The 18,182-nt window shown below is 41.5% G+C and overlaps 1 protein-coding gene across 4 annotated transcripts in view; it reads right to left on the minus strand.

The window, feature by feature from the left end:
- NETO2 (neuropilin and tolloid like 2) overlaps positions 1–10,820 on the minus strand; it is a 31,215-nt gene extending 20,395 nt beyond the window's left edge. For 3 of the 4 annotated variants that reach the window (XM_062626030.1, XM_062626028.1, XM_062626026.1), the window contains exon 1: positions 10,591–10,819. In XM_062626030.1, the coding sequence (XP_062482014.1) occupies positions 10,591–10,627 (37 nt within the window). In that variant the 5' untranslated portion in view covers positions 10,628–10,819. Of the gene's footprint in view, positions 1–10,590 lie in introns of all 4 variants that reach the window. The other variant, XM_062626027.1, reaches the window with a different exon arrangement.
- Between the last annotated feature and the right edge of the window lie 7,362 nt (positions 10,821–18,182).

Consider the following 18,182-nt stretch of genomic DNA (forward strand, 5'->3'; position numbering starts at 1 on the left):
GAGATGGTGAATAGAGAGCAAATACTTGTTGTCTCTTCCAGTACAGGAACTAGGGGTATTAGACAAACCTAAAATGAGATTTTTTTTTTTTTTTTAATGCTTATACTTCATAATACATCCTTGAGCTAGAAAATCCTGTTTCACAAACCCCTTAAGTCTTAAGTTGTTGGAACTCTGGGATACTATTTGGTAAAATATAATTTGCTCTACTTTTATACTCTTTCTGCTTTTCTATCTCTGTGAAGAAAGAGATCCAGACTAGATGGACCTTTGATTTGAGCTGGTGTGGCCTTTCCAATGTTCTTAATCTACTTGTTAATACTAAGCCAGACAGGCACAGCCTTACCACTGCAGGGAAAAAAAAAAATCAGCAGAATTTTATTATCACATTCAAGAAGTCCATTTTATTTTTGCGGTTTTCCCCTCTCATTTCTCAGGCATTTTACTGGCTCATGCTGAAATGGCATTTTCTCTATGATTTTCCCTGAGTTGCTGTTAGACTGAGCCCTTCAGAAAGTTCCAGAGTAAGCAGGAACTCACTGTGCGCTACAGCGACTTCAACTGAACACATCTAGATGCAATGTTGCATCTTGGCATAGATACATTATCTTGGGGAAAGAAATCAAAGTCTGCCCCTGAAAGTGTTCTTCTAGCATGTGCGGTTTATTACGTTTGTTTCTGATGCCCTTTTTCCTCTCTCCCCATATTAAAACAGGCTGCACGTCATTGTAACACTTTCCTCCGTTGTACATTGAGTTCACATCCCTGAGTGCTCTAAAAGACCATATTGGTCTTGCAAACAAGTGATATGTTCCCAGAAGTTCATTTGATTTTTAGGGATGGATTACGAGGTAGTAGGTTAAGACTCATCCTTCAGAAGAAAGTATCTAGTACCCATTATTGGTCTTCAAGTTACAGATGTTCTCTTGTCTTTAAAGCACATAAAATAAACAAATATCACATCTTTATTAACATATGAATGACATTAGTTTTCAGATATTTTTATTTAGTATTTCTTCTATAGAAGACACTATTTCAAAATTATTTGCCGTTTATTTTTGCGGCTTCTGTGGTTAAACTGCACTCAGAAGATCACAGTTTAAGTGCATAAATTTGTACTCCTGAGATCACTTGCCCCTAACAATCTTTACAGTGATTATAAAGTTGTCTATGTATTTTCTTTGCGTTTGTTTTGGGGGTTTTTGTTTTGGTTTGGTTTTTTTTTGTTTTGTTTTGTTTTTTTTTCCCTTTTTCCCCTATACTGATTTTGGAGCAATACTTCAAAGTTGTTTTTTTTTATTACTGAAGTAAATTCAGTTTCCACATGTAAATGCAGTAAATGTGAATGAAGCAAAGTAAATGCAGTTTCCTTTGCAAATCACGTGTCACTATGTTTTTAAAGAAAGATGTGCTGTGCCCACCCTCTGTTTTGCGAATATATATGCAATCTCTATATACTTGTGATGCTTCTAAAAATGTGAAATGGATTTTCTCTTTTTTTTTCCTCAAAGCAAACAAACACAGAAATGTGAGTAAAATAAATATTTTACTGACTAGCAAAAGTAATGCAGATAATTCAAGTGAAAAATCTAGGGGTTTATTGGTTTGCTTTGTGTTTTTCTAGTAAAGCTATCTACATTGATAACACTGTTACAGTATACCTTTTTTTGTTTTCTTTTTCCTCTTTAAAATATCAGAAAGCATCTATGTTTATTTCAGTGATTGTGTTCTCTTGTACAGATAGAGACAGCAAGAACAGATGTTCAGTTACACTAACCAGTGATTTCCCTTCTTAAAATTATGTGGATACAAGAACAAAAAAAGTCCTAAAAGGAATTGAGAAAATCTGACTGGCTTTCACCAAAGAAAGACTGCCATTTCTATAAATAGTCCAGAATATGTGTGTGTAAGTACAAAGGAATAACGCGTATTTCCTGCTGAAAAGCATGGATATGCAGGTAATTATGGAAGATAAATGAGCTGAATATTTGCCTTACTGTCTTCCTTTTGTCATGTTATATGGATGAATGGATGTAGTAAGAATGAGCTGCTACCTCTCTGTTCGCTGCCCTTTTCAGCCTCTTAATTTTTAATCTCTTCCATCTCTTTCCTTTCCTTGGCAATTCCCATCCTTCCCATGCTCTCAACAACCCTTAAGGTGTATTCAAGGCAGGCAGCAAATGTTTAAAGGCCTTTCTTTGCTATTAGTTTTATCCCAGAGGATAATATGATAAAGAAAAGAGGTGTATCTGACTAATACTCTGTTTGTGTGCTGTCATTACCTCTGTGACATTGGTAGCAAAGGGGTGGAGAGAGGAATCATATGTGTTCTTCCCGAAAACATGGGACAGAAGCCTGAGGGTAGTATTGCCTTAAACATGCGTTTACACAAAACAGTATAGGATAACAGACAGGGGGTTTCTGGCTGAGAAAACATGGCCTATTAATGTTCAGGATGAAAGGAAAAGAAAGAAGGGGAAAAAAAAGTCAGGATGTTCTTAAACTACTCCATTAACCCATTTTTGTGTGTGTTTTAAAAACAACAAAGCTATTGCCTGGTGTTCTATATCCATACCACTTCCTGGAAACATATTTTTGATTCTCAAAGACGAATTTGGATTATACAAGTCAGTAAGAAGGAAGGAAGATGTGTGAGAAGACCTAGCTCATGTAGCATGGTACAGTGAAGAGCTAGTGCTGAACCACTGTCCCGGACCACTGTCCTGGTACTATATGTGGGGACACAGACACAATTAGAACAGACATAAGATCCTGAACTACTTTCACAAAAAGTCTTGTAGCACTTTGAGAAGAGGAAGAGTGATCTTGTTATTTCTGATGAACTTAACTTCAAACAGTTATAATGCTCTTTCATTTTTCCTCTTTAAAGTCAACTTCATATCACTGTGACACGACTGTTCTTCAGTGCGGATGAAAGGTAGACTTCAGCTCCATGTTCCAATATTGTACAGGAAGCAGAAGTAGTATCTAAACTTGCACATGGCTTGCTAATGTGAGCAACAACATAAACAGTGCAGGGTTGCATGACTGCACTGAATATCAAAGGAACAGAAGGGTGGGCTCGATTGTTTAGTTCTTTTAATTGTTTCCTTCATTTTTAATGGAGGAGTGTATTGAGAGTTCTACTAGAGGACACTGAAATATGGGAGACTGACCTGATAAAGTCAGAGATATTTATCTGGTAAATACAAGAGAGGTTAGTGTTTACGTACCTTATATTGAGTTTCTGCTTCATGGTATTGTATGTGCACTGTAGAAGAGGCTGTCATTAAGGCAACAGCAGCACAGTCACTGAGGCAGACAGAGACTGAGAGGGGCTTCTTTTATTCATGAATCTGGTATTTGCTACAGACTTTTATTCTGTGAATTATGGTGCATACTTTTGTCCTACCATTTAAAGCTCTGATAGTTTTTACCTGTGTGAACATTAACCAGAAATAAAGAAAAAGCAGTGACCTTCTGTCTGTGGTTTTGAAAGAACTGACTTCTCATTTTATTCGCTTCTTTGCCTGAAATATTTTAGATCACATAGCCTGCAGACAACTGTGTAAATTTTTAAGAATGAAGACAGTAACCATACGCTGCAAATTCTTCTTACTATTCTATTGTTGAAACAGGCTTATGGAATAATATAAAAGAATCCCCTGAACTAGGGTAATAAACTATGCGTTGTTTGCAGGAGTCAAGATTTCCTTCAGTAATATATGTTTTGAAGTATATATGGAGAGAATCATAAATGAGTGATTCTTATTTCTCTTTAAATTAGAATAATATAGCTAGTTTTATAGTAAATGGGTACTCAACCCAAAATTGAAAAAATCAGTGTGCTGCTATCAGTGTGCTGCTTAAGAAAAACAAGTGCTTTAGGCTGCAGATCTGACATATGCTTGTACTTCCTGGCAATGAATTCTTCACATTTCATGGGATACAGTACGGCTCTCAGCTCCCTGTGGTACGTCTTTCTTCTGCTTTTTCTGCATGCTTTCAGGATCTTTGGATGTAGAGAAAACAGACTAGATTTGCTGTGTAGCTCAGAGAAGTGCTTGTCTTCAGTGGTGACAATGGGGGACCTCCGCATGCAGAGCAAGCTGAATATCAAACTGGGGAGCATCATGCACAACTGAGAAACAGAGAGGAAACTTCCACCTATTTTTTAAATAAAGACAATCATTTCAGGTATTACACATTCTTAGTATAGTGGTAGTTAGAATCCCAGAGATAAAGATGACAGACATTGCTTAAAGCTGGGTTCACTGTTTTATCTCTGTGCTGTATTCCCTGTATTAGGCAGCACCTTGAACACATATAGTCCAAATAGAAAGTAATTGGCAACACAAAGGTCATGCATTTTAGAAAATCTTGACAGGATGCCCACTCCTTTCTGGCAGACACAGCCTAGAGTAACAAATGCTTGATCTTAATTATATATTGTGTTTTGCCTTACAGGAACAAATCCTTTTCTGTGTACTATTCTTAAACCTACCTCCTAATTTGCCCTGTGTGCTGAAATTAATGTTACATTCAGTAATTGCTAATCACAGTATCCCAGCTTTTACATAATCCCCCCCCCCTCCATATGTCTAAACATTGTTAGCTATTAATGTGGTGGGAACATTTGTGAGGTCATATCCTATCTCATTCTCTGGTCAAGATTATATGTACAACATAAATAACTTCCATGTGGTTTGGTCGCTTTTAAGGTCTCTGATCAAGTGTAGTGTCCCATGCTGCTAGATGCTGCACAAATTCAAAGTAATTGATCAGTCTTCTTGTAAAGAACTTCTGCAGTTTAGATAAGTAAAGTGTCCAGTAATTCTGTGGGGACGGTCACATCCTTTTCTCTCAGAAAGCTGTTTAAGGGTTTAAGCCATTTTTAGCTCAGAAACACAAACTGTAAATTCTAGGGAACGAGATTTTTCTCTCTTCCTAGCATTTGGTGACATCTGCTAATTGATAAAAGGAATACTAGCTTGCATTGCTGCTGCCTTTTCAAATTTCAAATCAATTCTATTGGTGAGGATGAAAACAGCAATTTTTGAATCCCACTTGTTCTTCTAGTTCATAGTCTGTGTATATACGCTACTCTCTTGAGGTCTCAATAGGACATCTGAAGGCTGGTAAAATGAGTAGCAATGAACAGTTAAGGTGGCTGCCTAGAACTTTTTGCTCCAGCGATCTCCTCATACTGGAATATCCTGAAGGATTGCCACAGAATAAAGTAACAGAGATGAAAGGTGTGCGTCAGGAAAGACACATTTAAGCTGTTTGCATATCCCACCCAGAGCATGTTAGAGGAGCTGCCAACCCATTTTTAATCCTCCTCACAAAAGCCTGATAGCAGAAGTGAGCCTCACCAGTTCTTATCAGTGACTCTAGCTCCTTTCCAAGATACAAATCTTGTTAGTCATTAGCATGCCAGCAGGATATCTGAATGCACTCAGGTCTATTCTCAGATATAACAGTTTCATCTCACTCCAGCTGTTTCCAGTAGGGATTCCTCTCTCTAAAATTGCCAAAGAAACAAAATAGGAGTCTGTATCTCTGCAGAGAAACCAGATTAACTAATTCGGGAAATAAATGCAGTTCTCTCACATCCCTTTGATAAGAATCCTCTGCAAAAGAATTCATGCTTGGATGGATCTGTGACAGAGTGCCCTCCAGGTTTACTCAAAACATTAAACATTTCTGATCTCTTCCTCCATTAGAAATGTATAAGCAGCTGTGGGCTGCTTCATTTTAGTTGCTCTACATCCTGTTATTTAGAATCCATTCCTGGCTATGTCTGCCAGAAGAATGGTATCTTTCATTTTTAAAATGCAGCTTTCCTTTTTATATGGAAGATCTTTTTTCATCTCCAAGCTGTGTGTAGCAATAGGCTGATAAGGCTGCATGTGCAAACCATGCTGATGAAGGGTTCCAAAAACCTTATTAATGTATTAGCAAACCTTATTATTAATATTATAATTGAACTTTATATATACACTGACTTGAAAGTTCAGACGGTTTCCCTGTAGCTGACAGAACTGATCCTGCTGTACAAGACTATTCTGAATAGATCTTTCCCAGATGTATTCTACTTGTTCCTAAAATACTTGGATAGTGATATTTTGACTTAAAACCAGATCAGATTACACCAAACTGTTCTTTATTATCAATATATTGTATTTTTCAGTCAATATCTTTTCAGGAATTTCTGCTGTGGAATTAATCTGCTGTCTTCTATCATGACTGACAACAATTTGCGTGCAAAGTATCCTCTTTTTTTCTAGCTTTGTATTCTCAGTCCCTTCAAAAGAGACTTCTCTGTGTTCATGGATTTTACTGTATGCTAAAGGAGAAGGTTTTGTGAAATGTGAACACACTGGCAGTCCTTTCCTGCTTCAGAGTGGGTTATCTTTGTATTAACAGAAGATGCAGTGAAATACAAAGCTAAGCTAAAAGAAAATGGGATTTTTTTAATGAAAAGTTACCTGCTGAGTTTTTGTTAAAAAATTTACACTCCCCCACCCCAATTACTTGCAGTATTTGTGGTGGCAGTTGTCAGTCATGTATCGATCAAGGTAGCAAGCTATTTCAAGGTAGCAAGCTATTTAAAGGTAGCAAGCTATTTAAGTTGATCAAAACTCTAAGTAAGTGCTTTATCTATTAAAAAAAAAAAAAATTGGAATATAAGCAAAAAAAGCAGCAAACCTGTTTGCAGAGCTAGAAGGCTGTGTCCATGATACTAAATTTTAGGTTTTGCTTCAGTCTAGATAGGCATGTCCATCACTACGTGTGTAACTTGTTTCACATGTAAACATGTAGAAGACTTTGCACACTTTCTGCTCTAATTGCAGATGTCTGTCAGCACTCTTTGCCATTCCTGCAGCAAATTATATTGTGAATTTCTGATAGGTTCATAAATGATGAATAGTGTATGAAGTTTCATTCTGAGCTTAATTTTTCTGTCTAATCTCTCTCTGTGAATTAAACTTGAGACAAGGTGCTGAAAATCTTAGCTTTTTCATTAAATAAAGATACATAATTCAATAGCTCCTTTAGCTTCAGTCTACTGTTCCTCTGTACTGCACCTACAACTATATGCCTGATTTATACACTAAGTAAGTTTTCTGTTAGTACCGATGTAATTGTAACATACATTAATATTTTAATTTATGCTACTCTGGGAGCAGTGCATTTTGGGTATTATGTTTGTATATGTAGTAAAGGCAAGGCATAATACATATTACCAGATACTTCCCTTGTTTGTAACACAACAGCTTTTTGAATCCTGTTCTACAGTTACTTGAGTTACTTCTATGTAACTGTTTAGCTGTGCAAGCTGTTTGGTGCAGTAGAAAAGGTTGCAAGTAGATTCTGTTTTGAAGTGAAAAATAAAATTCTGACTTACTTACGCTGCCTTCATTAGGGCCACTGTATCCTCTACAGTCAGTACTTTGCTTTTGGTTTCAGTGGACAAATAATGAAATCATTAACATATTTTTAAATCACCCTTTTTCTCTGCTTGCTTCAAGTTTTTTTGAGCCATTGTTACACCTTTTGATTTTGGAAGCAGGAGGCCATGATTCCTAGCTTTTGTGTGGAAGGAAGCATTACTTACTAACACTACTTGTTTGTGATAAATTTGTTGTTAGAATAATGTTAAAATGCAAATGAACAGGCTGAGCAGAATGGCAGGAAGTTAATCATAGTAGTGCACATTTGTGCAACCTGCCAGAGTTGGAAATAATTCTGTAGCTCATTGGAAGGCTGAGAATGTCGACTTTCCAGAAGTAGAAGTGATTTCTTCTAGTCCTGGCTGTTTGTTAAATTATCAGGGCAGAAATTATGGAATTATATTTTGACTTCTTAAGTTAATCAAATGTAATAACTGAAATGGTCCAAACCTATCATACAGTTAGGATTTAACTCAGCTTGTGGTTTTGATGGTGTTTTTTTTTTTTCTTAACCGAATATCAGTATATGGAAATGAAAGAAGGGGCACATTTGAAGAATAGGAATAAGCTCTTAGCAATCGCATTTTGGGGCAACAGCAGATATGAAGAAATTTCAGACAGATTTATTTACTTCCAAAGCATAAAAGGAACATAGATTTATTCAGAAAGCATCTGGTTTTCTCCCATATGAAGTACAGGGTTATAATGCTTTACTGTTGTAGAGCAGTTGCACTTTGCAAACTGTGTTAGGATTAAAGAGTGATTTCACTGTGTTTAAAATCTCATTGAAAACTGAAGATGGGAGAAAAAGGCTTCATCTTTCAACAACCAAAACACAGCAAGCACCTTGGCCTTTGATGGATTACATCCACTGCCAAGGAAACAGGTGGGCCTAGGCTGGGCTCCATCTCAGCAAAACCTGCAGCTACTGCAAGCTCAGAGCTGTAGTGACCCACCATCACTGTCAGGCAGCATAGCTGGCTGCAAGAGCTACATGGGAGCACATCCTCACTGCAAGGTGATCGGATTCAGACAGGAGACTTCTACAGGAGACTTCTACAAGTTTTGCTGAATCCTTTGTGCAGAAGCAATGATATTAAGTTTATTTAAATCAGACCATATTCTTGATAGCTGAGGAATAACATAGTGTAGTTCTGAACAAGCATTACAGAAGAAATCTGAATTGCCATAAAGTGAGTATGATGGGCTATTTTCTGCCTGAGGTACAGCCAAAAAATACCACCTCTGAATGACAAAAATGTTTATATGCATTGTGTGTTAAGAACAAGATATTAAACAGTTTCTAAGTGTTATTAAAAGGTATGTGACTTCTCACAATATACTAAGCTTCATTGCACTTCATGTGTGGTTTAGCAGATCTGCTGCACACATAGCTCTTTTTGCATGGAGAAAAAAAAACAACCCTGCCACTATAAGTAGAGCTTCCATGCAAAACTTGAGATGCAACTTGTAAAATACAGAGACTTGCTTTGAAAGTGATTCCCAATAGTTTCCTTTGGGGATTAAATCTCTGTGTCTATTTATAGGAATCTTTCTTTTTTTTTTCTTCCTGATTAGATGTAATAATTGGACTATATGAAGACTTCTAATGAAGAAGAGATAAAAGGGACTGCCTGATTCTAAGTAATGATAGATTGTTTCTGTAGTCATGGAAAGTGATGCATTTAGAATATTAACAGCTTCTTGACTAATGGTTTTGTGCAATTTATAGGTTATTAATAATAAAAAACTTCTATAGAGGGAATTAGTATCTGGACTCTATTGTGATTATAAAAGATTAGCATGAGATCTGGTCAGGAGGAAACCTGGACAGTCAGATGTGCAGCAAACACGTATTTCTGAAATGCAATTAAATCTGCAGATGTAGAAAGTAATTAAAAAGCAGAGATGTGAGCTGTAATTTATGGGTACTTTACAGTGGTTTAAATGCCTTTTTTCCCCATGCAAGCCTTATGTTCCTACGTTATCTAAACTCAGTGGATGGCTAACACCACCTACATAAACATTTATTGAGAGCAAGTATCTTCTGTTTCTCAGTTACTGTGGCAGTAACAGAAAAATATTTATTTAAACCCTCAAGACATCTGGCCTTCAGGCCAGAAACATGGGATTTTATGGGCCGTGGAAACATTCTGGGTTTAAAACAGACTTCTGCACAAGTTTCATATGTGAGGAGGACATAAGCGCATACCAGAAACAGTTCTGCCTACAATAACGCCTTGTCTTCAGTAATGCAAGCAGACACTTCAGAATTTCCTAACAAAATCATGATTTTTTTTTTTTTTAATCCCTGATGGTTCAAGTCTGCTATTGCTGAAGAAGATACTGAATGCTAGAAAATAATCTCTTGAGGCATACGATTAACTGCCGTTATCTAGCTTTACTTCCGAAGAAGAAATCCTCGCCCATTGTCGAACTATGCAAGTGATACCACAGACAAAGAAATGCTGGGCTGAGGAGCCTTCCTGAGTTGTTTACCTTTGAGCCTGAAGAAGTTACAAACAAGATTTAAAAGCCTCAGGAGGAGAGCAGATAAAGACGGGTCAGGAAGCAGCCTGTCACTCAGGTGACTCATTTTGTGAAAACCTTGCTGAAAAAACATCCTGCTCCCGCACACAGTACTATAACCCGAACGCTGCCAGGCAGCTCGTTAGGAGTTCCGAAAGCACAAAGAGCGTTTTTACTGTGAAAACGCTGGAGCGTAGGAAGCTCTCGGGAACAGACCGGGCACTGCGGCTGCCGCCGTGACCCGCGGCGCTGCAGGAGGGACCCTCCACCCGAGGAGCCTAGATACTCCTGCCGCCCGCCCGCGCTCACCGGAGACGGGGGCTGCCTGGACCGGCCGCGGGTTCCCAGCCCCGCGCCGGGCTCCCGGCAGATCCAGCTCTGCAGCCCCGCGGCGCTGACTTTCGCGCGGAGCTAGGGAGTCGCCCTGCCAGGTAGCAGAGGGACGACCGCTCCCTGCACAGCCCCGTGCCCCTCGTACTAAAGTTTCGGCCGACGGTACAAGGCCGAAGGCTGGGTGCGAGCGGGGTGTGCCCGCACGGGGCAGCGAAGGGGCGGGCGCCTCCGGGAGTGCCGCGGAGGGCGCTGCGCCGCCCGCGGCTCCTACCTTCCAGCACCGAGCAGAACGCATGTAGGGCCATCATCTCCTGGCGGGGCCGCGGCCGTGACTCCGCGGCTGCGGCGATCACCGACGCTCCATGGCCGCAGCTGGGCTTGACGGCGGCCCCCAGCGAGGGCGCTGTGGTCCGCGGCTACAGCTTGGCCGGTTCCCGTCCGTCCCTGACCATGTCTGGGCCCCCGCGCGGCACGGTATCAGCACATCTAGAGCGGGGCGCGGCAGGATCCGTCCGGGCTGGCCTGCCTCGGGGGGCGGGCACGGGGGCGGGGGTTTTGGGGTGGGCTCCCGGGGTGTCAGTTTGAGCGGAGCTGAGAAGCTCCTAACCCGACTAAAGCGGCTGCCGGTAAAGGAGGCTCATTTAAGATGTGAGGGGTGTCTGCCTGGATGAGCCGTTGTACGCATGTGCCTGCCCCTCGCGGAGCTCCGCAAGCAGCCGCAGACCGGGGGTCGCCCCGCTCTTCCCGGCCTGCCGGGCACAAGGCGAGGGGCACAGCCGTCCTCACCCCTGCCCCACGGAAACCGGCAGCGGCCCCGCTGAGGCACCCGCTTCGGTCCCATGCCGTGCACCCGGCCACAGGCCCCATCCTTCCCGCCCGCGGAGAGGGGCCCGCCGGTGCTGGAGACCCATGCAGCCCCTCTCCCAGACGCGGTGGCTTCGGTGAACTAGACTGCCGCTCCCCCCTTTTGTTTCGGATCTGAGAGATGTCCCAGTGGGGCAAAAGGAGCCCTTCGTTCCTCCCCTTTTCTCCGCCGCTCGTGGCAGGGCCCTTGCAGCTCCGGCAGTGCGCTGTGCTGCCTGCAGCTCAGGCGCTGGCGAGAGCCTTGCACATGCAGTTGTGCGGCTGCTGTCTGAAGAGATCGGCAGCTGCAATGGAGCTATTACTTTACATGAAGTTAACGAAAAGGTGCACTTAGCCTGCTGCCTGCCCCGGCTCCCCATACCCCTGGTTATCCATCGCATGGGGCTAGCTTGTGAAGGGAGAAGTTGCCTTGGGAAAAAGCCTGAAGTTGGGGCAGGTGCCGATGTCGGGGCAGCGTGACGGTGCTGCTGGGAAAAGGGCATTCTCTGGGCTTAAGGGCACCTCGGACCTGGCAGTGGAGCCGCCTAACGGCAAGAGCCGAGACTGTTCTGGATAGCCAGAGCACGGCTAGGAGAGGCTGCCGTGCTGAGGGGCTGGCTGTGTGTGAAATTACAGCTACACGTATAAACCCATGAGAGATTCTTTCAACTCTCCCATAGGCAACACGGACTGAAGAATCTCCGGGTATTCCATAGTGGATGTCTTTCCCAGCTACGATGCGGGGATCCTCAGTGCTTTTGCTCGGGGTGCCGCAGCACTGGCACACAGGGGTGTCCGGCGGTGTGCGGAGGGCACCGCAGAGCCTCGCGCAGTCCGAGGCCGCGGTGCCAGGCGCGGTGACTTGTGTCCCGTGCCCCGAAGCAGTCGCCACCAGACTCCGGCCTTCCCCCATCGCTGCTGTACACAACGATGCAGGTCTGGCTCCCGGGTGCCTCCCGCGGACCTGCGCTCGACGAGCTGAGGTGCGTTGAGGGAGCCCACTCGACAGACCCGATAAGTTTGGCAAGCGGTATGTTAGATGCATAGTTGTAACTTGTGATTCTATCTGCTTAAGGAATAGAGCCGCTCACTGCAGCCTCGAACATAACCGTGAGAGATGAAACTCCCTGTGGTTTGGTGCTATGTGTTTGAACGCTGAACCCATACACTGTTCGAAGGTCAGCATATCCTGTTAGAAAAGAATATTCTCTCGCTTCAGATTGTCAGTTAAATATTCCATGCTCTTCAGGTGTATATGATTGTCAGTTAAGACAAACTGAGCTGGCAGGGACGGAGGAGCAGCTGGCCGAAACGGGAGTGGAATCCTCAGGGCCTGGCGGTGCTCCTCGTCCGTCCTCCGTCTTTCCGGAGCTGCTGCGCTCTGCTCAGCCATGGGGCACTGGGCAGCCCGGGCGAGACCCCATCGTAAAGGTCCTGGGCTTTTCTGGGCGTTAAAGACCCATTTTAGAGTTCTAAGAAGCTTGATGAAATATTAAGCTTGATGCTCTGGCAAAAATCGCAAATTACGTAATTACATTATTCCACTTGAATTGTACTTTCAATTTCAAATAGAAATTATACAGACCTTCTCAAAGAGTAGTTTCCCCATGAATTGTTAAATAGGTGCTGCATTCCAGCAGGTTAATGTATAGATCTATTAACCATGTATCTATAGTAGTGTGATGAAATGTTAAATTCTATAGTGAAAACTCCCTCACAAAGAGAAGACCTCAATAGGTAGATCTACTTTGCATTTTTTCTCACAAAACTGTTATTAAACTCAAGAAAATACCATACAGACTCATAATTTCTTCTGTATCTGTGCACATATTTTTGTCCTCTCTGCAAGCACATAAGCACATTAAAGTCTGACTATGCTTTGTGCAGACTCTTAGGAGACTTGGGTTTTGGATTTTTCTTGTAATTTTGGAATGCACAGTGTAGCCGATGGCAAAATTTGGCTTAGGAATTTTTATTAGTTGTGATGATACAAGAATGAGAGAACTAGTGTGATCCTCAGACCTCAAGCTGAATTTGCATTTGGGAAAACTATTTCTAGTCTGCTGTCTTCCACCAGAGAAACAGGCAAAAAATCTATCATCAGCAGTATCTTGTGCTCAGTCCAAGTTGATAAGAGTTAGAACAGAATCATGGAATAGTTAAGGTTGGAAAGGACCTTAAGATCATCTAGTTCCAATCCCCCTGCCATGGACAGGGACACCTCACAATAAACCATCTCACCCAAGGCTTTGTCCAACCTGGCCTTGAATGCTGCCAGGGATGGAGCATTCACAACCTCCCTGGGCAACCTATTCCAGTGCCTCACCACCCTTACAGTCAAGAACTTCTTCCTTATATCCAATCTAAACTTACCCTGTGTAAGTTTTAACCTGTTGCCCCTTGTACTGTCACTACAGCCCTTAATGAAGAGTCCTTCCTCAGCATCTGTATAGCCCTCCTTCAGATACTGGAAGGCTGCTATGAGGTCTCCATGCAGCCTTCTCTTCTCCAGGCTGAACAGCCCCAACTTTCTCAGCCTATCTTCATACAGGAGCTGCTCCAGTCCCCTGATCATCCTCGTGCGCCCCCTCTGGACTTGTTCCAACAGTTCCATGTTGAGGACACCAAAACTGTACAAAACACTCCAAGTGAGGTCTCAAGAGAGCAGATACAGGGGCAGGGGCAGGATCACCTCCTTCAACCTGCTGGTCACACTCCTTTTAGAATCATAGACTCATAAAATAGTTAGGGTTGGAAAGGACCTTAAGATCATCAAGTTCCAGTTGCAAAAACCCAATATGCTACAGTCAATTTAACTGAAAAGTTGAACTTCTAGTTTGCCCATTAGAAGGTTGAACAGAGCTATTACTCACTTGGGAAGTGCAGTAGTTTTTCCATTCTGTTGTTTTCTGAGGTCTGTGTAAAGCTGTCAGTCTGGGAGATGCAGGTAGTGGCATCAGCTTGTAGATCGGGGGGACATTCTGTCAACATTACTGCTGTTTTCAGTTTCTCAGATGGATGTCCCTGTTGTTTTGTCTTGCTAGAACACCTGTGCTAGAGCACTAATGGTGTTTTAATTTTTTTTGTAGTGTACAGGTTTGAAGAAACCCTCACCTCCTGTTTTGTGAGCCTGCAGAGTTTCCAGGGAAGAAAATGCTGTGCCACCAGGTCAAGCCACCAGTAAGCTGGAGTGAATCACACTTGAGTTTGGGAGTTAAGAACAGTTGGACACAGCTTTTAGACACCCACCTGTTTGTGGTTCTGCTACTCTATTGAGTCATTGTGATTATTTTTGACCGGGAGTAGTTAACAGAAGGCAGTGGCACTGCTCATTTTGATGTAGGGAAATACCTGCACAATTGAAAAATGAGTTAGTTACAGCAGATGCTCTGCTGCGGTAAAAGGCTTACACTTCCAATATGAGAACTGGTTTTGCCTCCTCCCAACCGTTCTTCCTTGAAACTTCCTTTGTTTTGCTGTTCTGCTAGAACTTTTAATTTTAATACTACCTAAAGTACTTGCTGCTCTTGAGTAGCAGATTGTACATCAGAAATAGTCTTACACCAGCAGTTTTTTACTATGTTTGAGGCTATTTGGATATTGTTTGTAAAAGAGTATCTATAGTCGAAGTTGCAAAAATATAGTGTTCAACAGTAAGTAATTACGAAGGTAGGAGTTAGTTACATTTTGACTGTTCTGGTACCTGGGTTTGCCAATAGGATTTAGGTGCATTTGGTGAATCCTAATTATATACAATTTCAAATTAGAAAATACTAGAAGGTTCAAGTGGGTCTTAATGTAGCATAATATGTAATCATGCTTGAGTAAGTAGTTGGGGTTTTGTTATTTACTACTGGGTTAAGGCCACTACAAACTTTCAAATAGTCATGAAGAATATTGATAGTTTTCATAATGCTCACTGTGCACTGCTTTATTTGGAAGGTAATATAATTAGATACGGGGATTAGAATATAGCTACATTTTTCTGGCCTAAGTTGGACACTGAGGAATTTCAAAATAAGGTTAGCATATACTTCACAATTTTTATAAATTGTATCATAGATGGGATCACATTTTTCATTGAAGACAGGAATTAATTATAAGAATAGTGCTGTGTGGCACTGTTTGATCATTTTCAAAGTGACAGTTGGGGCTGATGTTTCTGATGCCTCAACAGAAAGATCCTATTGCCAAAATAAAATAAATAAAAAAAAAAAGAAGGAAAGAATGGATAATAATTACTGAAACAGCCTAGCAATGTTCCAGGTTTAACATCTCTATCGCTCTTGATTTAACATACTTCTCAGGCTTTGATCAAATACTTTGGCCATCCATTTAGAATTAGTACTGTTTAATTGCAAAGTTTGAGATTATTTTAAGCACAATTTTATTTTCTGGATTTTTTTTAATAATGCTGTTGGTTATGAATACCTTCAAAACTGGCATGGTTAAGGTTTTTACACTTTTAACAAAATTAAGGTCTAATGATCGTAATATAGTAGAAACTTATGGATTGACTTCTATTTATTGAAAATACTGAACTGACTTGTTAAAACTGATTTGGTAAAATGCTTAAATTACATTTATGGCGATTGCCTTTCTGTAGCAAATGTTCTTAATATGACTCTCTGCTCAGGAGAATGGCCTCATCATAGGAGGAACAACATACCGTATAGAATATGCCTATTAATCCGCAGCTGAAAAGTTGGTTCTTTTGTTTGGGGATGATAATGCAGTAATGATAAATCTGGTAGGATGATTCAGTCTTAAAGCTTCTCATGGAAAATGAGAACCAAGAAAGATGGTAATTTCAACTGCCATCTGTCAGTTGGCATGTCAGTAGTATTTTTATATAGGTGAGATTTCACTCTGAGAAAGCCTTCCAACAGCATTTCTCACCAGAGCTGTGTTACTGTGGATGTAGTTGTAACTCTCTCTCAGTTCTCAGTTACTGTGACAATCAACTGGAACTACACTTTCTAATTGGTGTTGCTTTCTGCTAGAAGGGTACTAGCCTTACCCAAACTATTTTGGATGCTTACAGAATAGAAAATCAAAGTACAACATGAAACCTTTGACAAGAAGTTTAACAATATTTAATGCCTTAATTCAAAAGAGTGCAAATATACTGTTGTGAGCCAAGTTATGAGTGTAGAAACCTTTATTATAAGAAAGCATCTAAAGCACCAGTGATGTACTGTATATGAAGTGATACAACAATGCACTACTGAGCATGCAAAATACCTTAAAGCAAGAGATACTGAGTTTGTTGTTCTATTAACTTGACGACAGCCTAAATGTCAGCATGAGGTGACTTCATTCCTAATTGTTTCCCCAAAAAACATGAGGCTAATCTATGTTTATTATATTGTGATAGAGGGCTACAGACAACTGTGCTTTGCTGCCAGTGGCATGTGTTTAGCCTTATTTTCCAACCATCTGAAAAAGACTGCAAAATATTTTAAGTTGTGCTTCCTTTTAATTATGAAATTCATTACTATTTTTGCTGTCAGGAGCAAATTCTATCCTGGGGTTTTAAAAGTTCAATAGCATTAAGTATTTATCTATCTAAAAAAAAATCTTACTTTTTTTATGCCACTCTAAGAGAAATATTAAGGGTGTGAATTAGGGATATGCTTAATAGTAACAGTAGTGTAGTATTAAAGCCTCCTTTGTTGGCCGCTGATCAGTTCATATTAGAAACATCCAGTAAAACGTCATAGCTTGGCAGACTCCTCATCAGTACTTCTCTGATTTCCGGGTTTGTGCTGCTGTCTGAATGGGTCACTGCTCAGCACTGACATGGTAACAACCTGTCTGACTGTCCTTCAGGGTGGGTGGGATCAGTTCAGCATTGTATCTGCACTCCCTTTTCAGCTTCTGGGCTGCCAAGCAAAAGCAGCAGTTACAGGACAGCATGTGATGGGACGAGTGCTAGACCAGAGCACACTGCAGAGAGCCAGCTGCAGAGCTGAGTGCCTCTAAGATGAATAGTTTGTAGTTATTTGAGAAAGTATGTCCTAGTTTTGTCGTGGTTTAAACCCAGTCAGGCAACTTGTTCACTCCCAGTGAGTGGTGCGGGGCTGACAACAATCGAGGCTCCCCCCCCCCCCCCACCGGGGCTCTTCCCTTCCCCTCTCCCGGAGGAACGGGGAGGAGGATCGAAAGGGTGCAACTCCTATGGGTTGAGACGAGAACAGCCCAGCAACCAATGTACAACACAAATCACCACCGCTACTATCAACTACAACAATGATAAGGGAAAATAACAAGGGAAGAGAATACGATACCACCGGCCAAGAAACGAGTCCCACCCGGAAGCCCGTGTCCTTCCAGGTAACTCCCAGTTACCCCCCACCCCGGGCATGACATCCTGTGGTATGGAATACCTCCTTGGCTAGCCTGGGTCAGGCACCCTGTCTCTGCTTCCTCACGGCTTCCCCTGCTCCCTGGCAGAGCATGAGCCTCACAAAGTCCTTGGTCAGGGCAAACATCACTTAGCAGCAACCGAAAACATTGGTTTCACCAACATTGCTCCCACGCTGGAAGTCAAAACACAGCACTGCACCAGCTACCACAAAGGAGAAACATGACTGCTACTGCTGAACCCAGGACAAGTTTATCAAATGGTATTCATTAGGCATGCAAATTGAGAGATTTAAATGCACAATTAATCATGTAAACTTCTATCACTAAGGACTAACTATTAAGTAAAAGCATGATTATTTTTAGAGATTTTTCCAGGACCCTACACTGAGCAACTTGTAACTTCATCACCATTTTAGACATATGAAGTTGAGCTACCTGTCTTATACCAGTGCACAAAGATAACGTACACTGCTTATTCCAAGTGTCCTACTATATTCTTAATTTAATCTTTGTATATCTCATTCCTTAGCAATAAATTCTGGGGAGTCAATCCTCATTCATCTTCCACTCCAAAATGTTTTCTTTTTACTTATTAAAAAACAAAATACCACACCTTTATTATTTTAGAAAGTTACTTTCATAATTACTTCA

Source organism: Pezoporus occidentalis, unplaced genomic scaffold (genome assembly GCF_034315485.1).
Source record: "Pezoporus occidentalis ecotype Australia unplaced genomic scaffold, CSIRO_AGI_Poc_V1 ctg287, whole genome shotgun sequence".
Lineage (NCBI taxonomy): Eukaryota > Metazoa > Chordata > Aves > Psittaciformes > Psittacidae > Pezoporus > Pezoporus occidentalis.